General features: G+C 43.6%; 1 protein-coding gene across 1 annotated transcript; it reads right to left on the bottom strand.

Moving 5' to 3' along the window:
* Positions 1-11,527: 11,527 nt before the first annotated feature.
* On the bottom strand, positions 11,528-12,746 carry HOXD4 (homeobox D4; the record flags this gene model as incomplete). The annotated part of the gene is made up of 2 exons (XM_081316807.1): positions 11,528-11,841; positions 12,317-12,746. 2 exons carry the CDS (start codon positions 12,744-12,746, stop codon positions 11,528-11,530), a joined length of 744 nt encoding a protein of 247 aa, XP_081172933.1.
* Between the last annotated feature and the right edge of the window lie 412 nt (positions 12,747-13,158).

Genomic DNA, 13,158 nt, shown 5'->3' with positions numbered 1-13,158 from the left:
CTGATCTTGCGGATTTGCCCAGGCATTTCCATAGACCAGTATTCCCGGTAGAATAAAAACCACTGCTGGAGCTCCAATAAAAGAGAGCGAATGGACCCTGGTTTTGCTGGCTTTCATAATACCGTAGCAATTATATACTTTTAAAAAAATCATTCAGGAACAAGCCCACAAAATAATAAAAAAAACCAACTATGCCAGTTTATCGTTTTCTTTTGTTTGTAAATAATAAGCGATGAGACTTATTATATGAATATCAATATATATATATATATATATATATATATATATATATATATATATATATATATATATATATATATATATATATATATATATATATATATATATATATATATATATATATATATATATATATATATATATGTATATATATGTATATATATATACTTTATATATATATATACTTTATATATATATATACTTTATATATATGTGTGTATATATATATATATATATATTCCGACACCAGAGGAAGCCTTGTATAATAAGAAATACAGGCGCTGCCTTAAAATACAAGCATATTTGTTCACGTGATCCTGAGAGTGGAGATGGTGTTGATTAAGGCTGAAACTTCCACTCGGCTTGTCCTCAGTGATCCAGTCCCGAGATCCTTCAGATGGGGGTCTGTCCATTACAGATGGGTTGAGCCCACTGGGTCAAAGGCTCCCCCAGACCTTCCGACAGAGAAAAGGTCTCTTCAGAAAATTTGGTACTTCCATGGCGGTGTCCTTTAACTATCCAGTGCCAAGGGGCATGGCAGCATGGACTTCAAGGTTTCTTTGTAAATCCTGATAACATCTGGGTGGTGCGATCCTTCTTAGTCAAGTCTTTCTCCGGCTAAGTGATGCAGGGCTGGCAGACCTTGTTGTCTTTTCACGATAAATTAAGCCACCAAGGTTAACTTAGTTAAAGTACCTATATAGGACTAATCATTTTTCTAATCATCACCATCACCACCACCATCATCTGTGAGCAGAAAGACAGGGGGTGGGGGCTCATATAAATGGTACAAGAGGGGCTTCTTCCTCTTGGCTCCACTTAACTTCTGCCTTAAAGCTTCGGGGTGGAAGGGAGGATTTTGCATTGGGTGGTGATCCAGGAAGCCTGGCTTGGCAACACTGGATTCCTAGCCATTCTGTTCAATCCGCTGTATGGTTGCAAGTCTTCCTCAGTCCGACAGACGGACAGAAGGGAATCATCCTCATCCGACTGTTTGCAAGCCAGAGTGGAATGAGACTCAGAGACAAACAAATATAAAGAAAGTTGGGTTTGCCCAGTCAGAGATAGAATACTACGGTGTTGGCACTTTCACTATGCATCTATGCATGTATCTCCCTCCCTCCCTCCCTCCTTCCCTCCTTCCTTCCCTCCCTCCCTCCTTCCTTCCTTCAGTCTGATAAAGCTTGATGATTTGCTTGTACACAAAGCCGATTTAGACAAAATAATCGCTTTTTCTTGTTCCTACAAAGGATATTACCAACATCTACTAGTCATCCCAGCAGAAGGAATGCATCTCTTGTGTTTCTCACACTCTAAAGTTTAACTTTGAAGTTGTGGACGTGGCCAGTCTAATCCAGGATATGCTAAGATTTCTTTAACATCCAAAACCTGACCATATGACAGAAATGTATGGCTTTTCAGCCATAAATATTTCATTTCACTTATCTGCATTATTCTGCTTTCTAAGGGCTGAGCGACTGAGAATAAGGCTGGAGTCCAGACATCAAGGTCCAGAGGAAACTTTTATTTAAGAATTGATCACCTTCGGGTGCCCAATCCAGTCAGCTGTTGGAAAGTGGCTTTAGGCATACATCCAGGGGAGTCAGCCCTTTTGATGTGAAGCTTACTTCCCAGAAAGTGGCTTAATAGAATTTTATCCCAATGATCTTAATAGTGAGCTAAGCACAGGAACCAGGTGGAAAGCTCTGAGCCTGCGGATCCCTTTTATAATCCCTTTTATAATATTTTTAACCTGCCAAATAATCTTCCAGTATGGGAAATGGAAGGACTCCTCTAAAATTTAACACTTGCGGAAGAGGAAAGTGGTGCGTTTTCTTCTTGTGTTTTCCCCATTAGGTAGAGCAGAGCCTGAAAGACCCACCACCAATTAAAGGGAAAAAAGATAAAAGAAGAAATAAAAAAGGCTCGCAAAGGGGGGGGAGTAGTAATACAAGAAATCGCACATGCAGGCCCCTTAGAAATTGTGTTTCAGGCAAACAAACGAGGAGCAAACGAAAGTAAAGCTGCGGATCCTACAAGCCAAGTGTGAAACTGGTCGAGTGAGAGGAATCCAGTTGGCCAAGATGTGTCTCGAGAAAGGATCTAAGGCTTTTTTCCTTCTAAGCATCTGTTCATAGAGCAATAAAATGGAAAGATTTACAGTCCTTGCAGGGCCTTCTCTGTCTCTCCCTCTCCTTCTGTCTTTCACCCCACCCCTCCATCGTATGGGCACACACACACACACACAGATACACACAGATGAGCATCCTTCCAGGAATTACTTACGATGATTTATAACAACAAACACGGCAATTGTCAAACTGATAAAATATTCTAGGCGATATGCAGGAATCAGCGTTATCATTAAAGGGCCTTCTCCATTTAGGTTTAGAGTCTCTCTCTCTCTTTCTCTTTCTCTCTCTCTCTCTCTTTCTCTCTCTCTCCCTCTCTCCCTCCCCCTCCCTGGTAAATTTGGGTTCTCACTAGGACCAACGGAGAGAATATGCAACCTGCATGTGTGTGCATTCAGATTGTGAAAGAGCAAATATGTTTCTTAGTCACTAACCCAAAGCAAAATCATTTGTCATATCCGAATAATTGAATTAATGTGTTATTGTTTGAATGTATAATTCATAACACGGGAAACTCCGTCTATGTCCTGACACACAACGGAAGTCATAAAAAGCAACAATCTGGAGAGAAGACAAGAGAAAGCGTTCGAAGGGAGCCTTAATAAAGGCTATGCTGTTTACAAAACGGATCTGTCCAAACCAGCGGAAATTTCCTCGCTTTGTTCCCAAACCTACCACACAGCAACGTGGAAGTCTTTTTAGTTATTAGCTCTGACTACTCTCCCCTCGCCCGCACACAAATATATAGCTATATTAATCAAGCATTTAAAAGTCCCATTTTTTAAAAAAAAGTTATTTCAGTACAAAAGCACGTGTTTGTTCCTTTGCTTGCTTGTTTACAATGGAGTATTTTTTACAAAAGGAATCAAAAGCTGTTCCGTCTTTCCAGTGGGAATATTCCCTTTTCAGCTGGGTCCTCCAGACCCTCCCAGGTCTGCCTTCCTCCCCAAACAGAAGCCCCAAAATGAAATATCCGAAACCACCCGGGCTCTGGTGGACTGATGGAGCCACGCCGGCAGCCCCGCGAGGCGGTGGTGCAGAAGTACCTTTAGAATTCATTATCTCTTAGTTAAAGTCTGCCTTGGGTAAAATTTCGGCTCAATTTTATAGCCTTCTATTATGACGCAAAGCAAAATTTACGACCTTTGCTTGAAAAGAAGTTCAGGCCCTTTCTCACCGTTTCAGAATGGGTAGCAGATGCCCTGACAGCTAATATTGTTCTCCGTAAGAGAGAAACGACCAGTGTGTGTATATATCACACACACACACACACACACACTCCTATTTCTCCCAGCCTTTGGTCAAAAAACCGTCCTTTCCTCTCTCCCTCTCTCCTCCACCGCCGGTCCCCGGAAGGCTCCGTTTCTTAATCTCACATCATCAAGAGTCAACACATTGGGGCGTCTCGCCCCCCAACACACACACACACGCGCGCACACACACACACGCACGGCCGCCGAGAACAGCGTCGGATTAGGGCAGAGTTACAAATCAGGAAAAGGGCCCCTATTTGTCAAGCATTTGACAGCTAAGTTCATTCAGGATTTCGAAATATAAAAGAAAAGAAAGAAAATGTGTACGTACCAAGCTCCGCTTTCTTTCTTTCTTTTATTAGTGGCAAATGTATATATATATATATGTATGTATATATATATAGTTTTGTGTTGTTTTGTTTTCCCCCCTTCGGCTTTCGCCAAAGAGCATAGGTGTGCATAGAAAGAGCCCGCTCCCCTTTGTATATTATATTCTTGGGATCTCTTCAGTTTTCAAGTCTGATAGAGTCCTTTGCTTGGCAGATTAATGACGACTCCGCGTTTCTTAAGGGACGCGCTGAATTAATTATTTCGCCCATCACGTGGTCAGGACTTGGAGAAAAATCTATCCTTATCATCTTCCTTTGCACTTCAGGAGGCTGTCTGCCGCGACTCTTCCAGAGCAAGATGATTTGGGTCTACATCGTTATATTTAACCCTCTCCTCCTCCCTTCTTGCCCGCCAACCTTCCCCCTCTTCATTACGCGCCCACACACACACACACGCGCGCGCTCTCTCGCTCTCTCTCTTACACGCACACACATCCACAAGACATCAAGAAGAAGGTTTGGTGAACACAGCCGTGGCGAGCAGCGCCAGGCTTCCCATTTACTCTTCGGGTGGAGGGAAAACTTGTTCTCGGGGCTGCCTTCCAGCGCCTCCGCCTCTGGAGGCCGGGCAAGAGGCTCAGGGCAACGGGAGAGGCGCTGCAGCCGAAAGGATCGGGAGAACTCCTTTGGGTAAAACGTGCCCTGGAAGGTGCTGGGTGTCGAGGGCAGGAAGGCCTCCCCCCACCCCTGAGACTGCGCCCTCAGGCACTCCTGAATAAAAGGGAGGTCGGACCACGCTCCCCCCCCCCCCGCCGGCTGGATCTTTGGGCTTTGGCCTCCAGCCTTGGTTGGCACTCTTCGGGAGAAGACAAGCCAACATGTGCGGGGCGGGCGAGGGCGGGCTTGGCTGGTGGAATCAAAATATCTCCGATATAAATACTGTAGTGGCCAGGACCTCGTGGAAAGAGAAATGTTTGACTACGGGCTGTCAGGGGTGTTTTATGGCGGAAGGGAGGCGGAGTTCTCCGACAGAAGGGGCTCTAGCAACTTTGCAGCCCTTAACTAGCTCGGCCACCCGATTCCTGGCGTTGGCCGCCGGAAGGTCTGGCTTGCCCTTCTGTCTTCCACCCTCCCCTTCCCTCCCCCCCCCCACCGCCCCACGGGCGCTCTCCAGATGGGTTGGATTGCGACGCCCATCAGCCACATGTCCAAAGGGCAGATATGAGGGCCATTTCCTAACAGCTGAAGAAAGCCAAGCTCGCCAGCGCTCTGCTTTCTCCTTAACCTTCCTTCCTTCCTTCCAAGTGAGAAGGAAAGCAGTGGTAGCAGTCTGGCCTCAACTGCTTGGTGGGGCAGGGGGCTGCTCTAGACCCGCCTTGCCAAAAGTGGATGGAGCCACCACAGAAACCCAAATGCAATTGAAGTGCCATTAACACTCGATTAACTACAGTTACTTCCCATGATTACTTCTTGCCTGCATATACCAAGTTCCCCTTTGAGTGCTCATTAACAGTTACAACTTGGGAAACATTTAGCAGAGACTCTATGGGCTGCATCTAAATTTGGAAAATGATTTGGGCCAGTAGTCTTAGGTTGGGGGCCCTTGCCAAAAAAAGAAGGCCGGAGTACAAAAGGTTAACTGGACATTCTGGAGTTCAACTTTCCTACTATGGCCTCAAGGCAGCCTTAGGTTACAAACAAGCAAAAATGGTCTCCTTTATAGCCAGAGTGGACAACTCCAGTCAAAGGATACAACCACTTCCCTTCGGCCCACCATAGAATTCGGATTTGAACTCCTTCTACAGGAATGTGGATTCTTGTCCAAGGTAACCTTCCTTAGAAAGGTGAAAGAAAAAAAAAAGTGGAAGGTAAAAAATAAAAAACAGCCAGGGAGGAGCAATTTCAATGAAATTTAAATTCTATGCTTCTTTTTCCTCAACAGAGTTCTGGATTTAAATAGCCGTGATGTGCAGATAAAGGATTCTGACCTTGGCATGTTTTTAATCCAGAAATAAATTTCATTCAAAATGTTGCCTTCTCTTGAATAAAAAAATTAGGAACATGAAAAACTGTAGAGGGTAAATTGGGGGGGGGGGAAGAGAAGAGTGATTCTGGAATTGAAATTATTTATTGAAATGGAGCCACCTGAAATTTCTAGCCTGATTTTGCCCTGAAGAAATGGAAGAAGGGTCTTACATGAGACAGGTCAAGTTTTAACCTCAACCATAAGAACAAATTGATTGTGTAAATACTTGATTGGACAATAGAGAAGTTAGAATATATTAGGAAATGTATAGGCTAGTGTTCACCTTCAGCCTCCAGCTGCGATATTAATAATTTTACATTTTACTATAGTGGTTTACTTCATTGATACTATTTCAGCCAAAACTTCTAACATCCTTTAGAAAGAAAAAAGGCTATGGATAAGTTTATGATCCATTGCATCCTTCTCTTCATCCCTATAGCCTTGATTCAGAGAGTTATTTGAATCATGCCCATGCATTCCCCAAATGCAGTGTTGTTGTTTTAACATGGGTGTATATGCGGACATGCAGACACAGACCTGCACCAGCAGATGGAAGCCATAACATAAACTATATGAAATTTCCCTCAGATTCTAATGCAGATGTTCTAAACATTTCTAAGAGGAGTTGGGACCAAATCACAACTTTCTCTGGAGAGGAGCACCCATTAGATTAAGAGGAGACTGCGAGGTTTCAGGATCAGGATTTAGGACAAGTTATGCATACACAAAATGCCATTAAAAAGGTCAGGGGGAAAAAATAAATCTAAAAGTAAACAATACTAGTGAAAGTAAATAATGTTGCAGGGTATTTTAAAGCACGCTGAAAACTTCCCAGTTGTACAATGGGAATAACTTTGGCTAAAGGAGTCATTTCAAACTAAACTGAGAAATATTTCAAAGTACCTTCTCTTTTTTTTTTCTTCCTCTCCTCCTGACATAGGGAGTTCTTGATCCTGGCCATATCTGTTGGTGACTTCGCTCCACTGAACAGAGTGATTTACAACTTGATCCTATGCATGTTTACTCAGAAGGAACTGCCTTTAGGTTCAGTAGTATTCCCAGGCAAGCAGGAAGAGGACTGCACACCTCACATTCAGCTGTAATCGCAAGTAAGTTTACTGAGAAGCAGCGGGTCCTGGAATTAGACTTAATTTTAAGTAACTGTGCATAGAACTGAAAGGTGAAGTGTGGTTCCATGCAGAACAGCTTGGAATTCTGAAGGCTGAAACGGAACCCTGTAAAGGAGGGTGCATAAAGATGGAGGCCTTTGCATATTATTTTGGGAATATGACCTCCTAAAATCAAAGAGACTGGATCCTTAACTAACAGTCCCACCCACTCTTTTTCTGCTCGTTCTTGGAAGCATAATTTGAGCAATTTAGATTGAAGGCACCATCTTGTCTTTAAAAAAAAAGCACAAAAAACCACCATATTTTGACAAGCTTTTTCTAAAGACCAGATTTTGACATGCATGCATCCACCCTCCCTATCCTGGGCAAAAGTCTATATGCAGAATACCAGTCTTTACATTGTGTGTGTGTGTGTGTGTGTGTGTGTGTGTGTGCATCAAAACTGGGTATGCAAATAATGATACCAAAGCCCTTTGTATAAATAGTTGTTTATTCAGAGGCAGCAAAACATTGGCAAACTCTAGTAAACAGAGATTGTTGGACAATGCAGTTGGACCCAAAGGTGATAGTCCTATGCCGAGGAAAGAAAATGACATCAACTTCCATTTGCTGGAGCTACCATCCCAGCTTAACTCATGGCCAGAACAGCCTCCTTTGCTGCCTCCCTCCCAGAAACAGTGAAAAAAGGGTAGTAGGAAGTAAACAGTGGGCACCCACGTGCATTTTCATTCACATTTTTGACCAAATGTTTACAATGTGGAGCCATCAAATAGAAAACCTTTGAAACTCGGCCACTTTATCATTTCCTTTCAAGGGTGAGCTAACATATATACCACCAAGATTTAAGACTTTTTTTTTAAAAAAAAAGCTCAAAGAGGATTCCCCTGCACTCAAACACACTCTCTCAAGTCAACTTTAGTTTGAACTAAACATTTGTCAAGAAGACATTAACATTACAAAGGACTTGAGCCAGTTCTGTTTCCTTCACACCTTCTGCATCCTCTTCAATTCCTGGGTTTGGAGAGGGATGAGCTATATATAGTGGAGTAAAATTTGTCCCAACAGCAGTTCCCTTCAGAACCTGTTTACTGGGAAATTGGTATCACTGTGTGTGTGTGTGGGGGGGGGGAAGATGGGGGCAGCAGGGGGGGGAGGAGAGAAATGTAGCCTTCCTAGGCTGTTTTAATTTTACAGCTTTCCTCACCCTCATCCTGTTATGCAAACCAGACTTAAGGGTTTGCCCTAACTGGCCTTTGCTGGGCCCCAATCCTTGGAGTTGACTTCTGAACAAATACGGTAGGGTTAGGCTTTGGATCTGTGGTTCTAAACAAGATTTTAAGTTAAAAATCTATCTTCACCAAAGTGGGGGCGAGTTGTAGTTGCCGCCACTTTGGTGAAGATAGATTTTTAACTTAAATCTTGTTTAGGACCACAGATCCAAAGCCTTAACCCTACCGTATTTGTTCAGAAGTCAACTCCAAGGATAAGCCATTTGGAGGAGAAACAGTTTTGTGCCCCCAAACCCCACAGAAGTCTCCTTTGTTCTGGTCTTTCCCAGATTTTCTCCCATGCAATCCTACTGAGACCTCTCTTACTGAGGGAGCAGATTGCAGACTCCAGAAGAAGCAAGATTGAAAAAGACTTAGGCTGCTGAAGGCAGTGGGAACTTGCCCGCTAGTAACTACTAGGCAAAGGCTGTGACTGCCAAGGAACTGAGGCAGAGTCAGGTTCCTGTTCAGGCCAGAACAGGATTGCAGGAGCGGTTCAAACCAGGCCTAATGTGAACTCTCCCTTTTCCTCCGGATTCAAACAATTGTGGGATGAGATTTTTGAAAAGGACCCAGAGACAATCCACCCCAGTTAGCAGTTAAGGCGGGCGGGGCCGCATTCAGGAAAAAGAAAGAAAGAAAGAAAGAAAGAAAGAAAGAAAGAGAGAGAGAGAGAGAGAGAGAGAGAAAGAAAGAAAGAAAGAAAGAAAGAAAGAAAGAAAGAAAGAAAGAAAGAAAGTCCGAATTTAGACTTCAAGTGGGTTTTGAAGCAGCCTTGTGCTTTGCTAGGTGGCCGAAAAAGGAAGGGGGACTCCTCCAGGTCAAAGAGGTTAAGGGTTTAGAGGTCATTCCTCCAGGCTGCAATACAGGCTAATCGCATAGAAAATTTGTCCTCTGGATGAACCTGTTTCTACAGTTGAGCCGAACTTCAGTAAAAAAGAAAGAAGAAGGAAAAAAAGGGAGCGGGGAGAGCAAAGGAACACCTTTTGAGCCTCTCAACGTGGAGGCTGAATGGACGGGGAGGGGGGGGTTGCTTTTTGTCATAGAGACAATGACACAAATAATGCCCAAATATCCATCTTTAATATCATGACGGGCAGATATTCAACAGAAAAACCGGAACGAGCCAGAGCTAGGTAGGGGCTGAGCCTGGGACTAAGAGGAGGTTCAGCTCAAAGGGGACAAAGAAAGAGGCTCTGGCACCGAAAAAGGAGAGAAAGGAAGAGCCCGCTAGGAGATTAATCCTAAAATTTTCCTGTCCGCAAGCTGTATAATTTAACTACCAGGTTTATTCCCTTAAGATCCACTAACGTTAAGGGTGGGTCTCTGGGATGTCGATTATTTAGTGTGTGTGTGTGTGTGTGTGGGGAAATATCCTTTTCTTTCCCTAATATTATTTTTATTGTTTTCCTTTAAATCAAGGGATGTGCTTAGAAATCAGCCCGCCTGGAAAAGAAAAATGAGATGCCTGTGTGTTAGCCTGAGGTTCCTGAATTCAAAACTTTCCCACCGAGAGAATTTGAGATTGCATATTCCATGAAACCTAGCAAATTTACTTGGAAATAAACGTGCTTAAGCACAAATTGTAAATGCGATACTTAATACTTGAATCCAGAACCTTTCTCCCTGCTTTTCCAACTGAAAACGGGCAGAGGGGAAACATTTGCTTTGTTCCTGTCACAAGATAAGGTTGGAAAGAATAAATGATTTTAAGAGGTGGGGGGGGGGAATCTTCCTTTATATCATCATGATGGGAGCTTAAATTCTTTTGGCAAAACCTGATTTTTCAAAGAAGAAAAGAAGGAACAAAGAATAAAAAAAATCTTATTCATCAGTGCAAAAGACATGAATTTCTGCCAAAGTTTATGTCACTTGTTCTTCTCTCAGTAAGAGCTGCCTTTATGTTGAAAATCTGTTTAAAATCTATCCACGTTCTTGTATTTACATCTGGATCAAAAGAAAGCACTGATCTTTCCATCCAAACCATAGAATCTACCCTTTCTCTATTTTGTTCTTTCGTTTTTTAATGCCAACACAATAAATTAAATCAAAAGAGGCTAGTAAAAAATAGTAATCTAGGATGAACATAAAATAAATTTGAGGGTCGCAATCACGTGGAATATTTACTACACTGGTGGGGGAAGAGGCTTGGCTTTTGTGGTTGATTTAATCCACTTTCCTCCTCCTCCTCCTCCTCCTCCTCCTCCTCTCTTGGATTAAAGTACAAGCCATGAACAAAAGGGAACACTGAGTCCATTTCAAATTTTAAAAAATCCCAGTTCTTTTTTATCTCATCTGAAAAACTGAAAAAAGATTTCCTATGTACAGAAAAACTTGAAAGGAAAGCAGCAAAGGAAATCAGTTTTCAAAAACAAACTCCAAGCAGCGAGAGGGAGAGTAAGATTTGTTTTTACCTCTATATTTTTGGTTTGATTTTTTTTTCTTTTTCTAACTAACAAATAAATTACATAGGCTAATACAATACCACCAACACATGAAAATAACCCGTTTCACTTCATTGTTTAAAGATATTCCTGAAAAGGTAGAGGAATTGGGTAAGCTTTTAATTTAAGGTTGTTTCTTGAAAGCATTCAAAGAAATGAAAAGATGATGTTTGCCTGTTTTCAAGACAAACGTCAGTTTTGGATCTGCCCTGCTCCACAACCTGGAATGATGAAAAACAGGCAAAAACAGCTAATCTCAAATACCCTAACCCTTCCGGGTAGATTATAAAGGCAATCCCAAATGGGTTGCCTGAAGTAGCGCCTAGCTGTCTGCTGCCAGGGGAATTTTATTTAAAAATATTAATTTGATTTATTTATGTTTTCCATATATATATATATATATATATAGACAGATAAGATATACAGTATATCACTTTCTCACCACCTGGAAGCAGAATTTGTTTGTTTGAATGTTTAGGTTGACTTCCGTCACTCCTGTGGTCCCCATAACATTTGTCTCCGCTGTCCTAGAAAGCAGGAGGCGACCCTGTTGGAAAGTTGTAAAGTGTTACACCTTGCTTTCCCTTTCACCAGGATGAGTATCGGTGTCATTGTGCGCTTTGTGAGCGCCTGCATTTGACTGCCTACATCCTGGGCAGCCTAATTCTGAAGCCAATGCTGGAAAAAGGCTTGCTTCCAAGTTTTCTATAAAGTGGTCAAATCCGTCTGGTGTTCCTTGGAAACAGTTTGTAAGTGATGACTGGAGGTGGAGGAGGAGGAACTGGATGTGCGGCCTTTGGTGTTGGGCAATTTGTGGTCTTTTTTCCACTTCATCCTTCGGTTCTGAAACCAGATCTTAATTTGCCGCTCAGAGAGACACAGCGTATGGGCGATTTCAATCCTGCGCCGCCTGGTCAAGTACCGGTTAAAGTGAAATTCCTTTTCCAGTTCAAGGACTTGCTGCCTGGTGTAAGCGGTGCGAGAGCGCTTTGGTTCTCCTCCTGTGTAGTTTGGATTTACTGAGAGAAGGGGAGGGAAAAAAAAATCAAAGGCAGTTGTTAAAGTCCTTCTTGCCCCAATAATATTTGTAAGTCAATTTTGATTTTTGTTTTTTTTTTCATTAGACTCTATTGGTTCTTTAGGAGCCACTGCAAACTCTTCTACAATGGCTATTACTGGCAGATGGGCTTTTCTTTCATTCCTTCCTTCCTTTCCTCTCAGTCACAGAGCAGACTTCAGAAATCCTAGCACCTTTGTGAAAATCTCCTTCCCTCTCGAGCACATGGCCAAAGAGGCCTATATCATCCCCGCACACACACACACACACCAAACCTTTATGGCAAGAGTAGTGGACAATCTCGATTTCCACCTAACTTTCTCCTGGTGGAACCTGGAAAGGCCTCTTTGGAGGAGGGAAGAGAGAGAGAGACACACACACACACGTGGAGGAGGAGGAGGAGGAGGAGGAGATGGAGAAAAGAAAGGGAGGCTTACCAGAGTTAACGTGGACTTTCTTCATCCAGGGATACACCACGGCTGGCTGCTTGGCGGCTGCTGCTGCTGCTGCGGGTGACCCGTTCGGGCTTTTGAGATTGGGGTGCTGGCTGCAAGTCCTGGGGGCAGGCACTGGGGGCGGAGGGCAGTGCTCCCCTTGCCCGAGGATGGGGCCCGTCAGGCCGGGTTGCTCCTGTCCGTGACCCCGCGCCTGCACCGCCGAGCCTTGGGCATTGCCGCAGCTGTAGGACTGCTGTCCGCTGTAGTTTGGCCGTGCGTAGAGTCCCTGGTGCTGGAAATCCGAGTCTTGCGAGGCGCCGTAGTAATCCGAGCCTTGCTCGGCTAGGTAGTTGTTCTGCAAATATTCCTCGCAAGGGGGGAATTTGGGGTCCACATACTTCGAGTTCACCATATACGAACTCATGGCCATTAATTTCGGAAGATAGAAAATTACTAATTTTTCCGGCGCTGTCTTTTTTTTCCTCCTTCCAGAGAGCCCTCCTACTTGCTGTCAACTGAATAAAGTTAGGCGTCCACGTGACCGGCCGAGCCAATCGGCAGACGCGGGGGCTTGATCACCGGATTTGTGTGTACACCGCAATTTCCTCAAATTTCACTAAATAATGTACGGCTAATCAAGGGGACCCGCATGTTATCCGAGTCGTGTGCGCTGCTTTCCCCCCCCCCATCCTCCCTCCCTCCCTCCCGTCCTCCCTCCCGCCCCCGCACATGTTTTGCAAAGGAGATGGGAATCCGTAAAACCCGATGCGTCCATTTGACGGCCAACCCCAGCAGTGTGGCAACCTCCATTTGCCCCCCTCCCCCCATTTTTCCTCCCCTCT

The sequence above is a fragment of the Vipera berus genome (assembly GCF_964194415.1).
Source record: "Vipera berus genome assembly, chromosome: 1".
Lineage (NCBI taxonomy): Eukaryota > Metazoa > Chordata > Lepidosauria > Squamata > Viperidae > Vipera > Vipera berus.
This window is presented reverse-complemented; position numbering and strand designations above follow the sequence as displayed.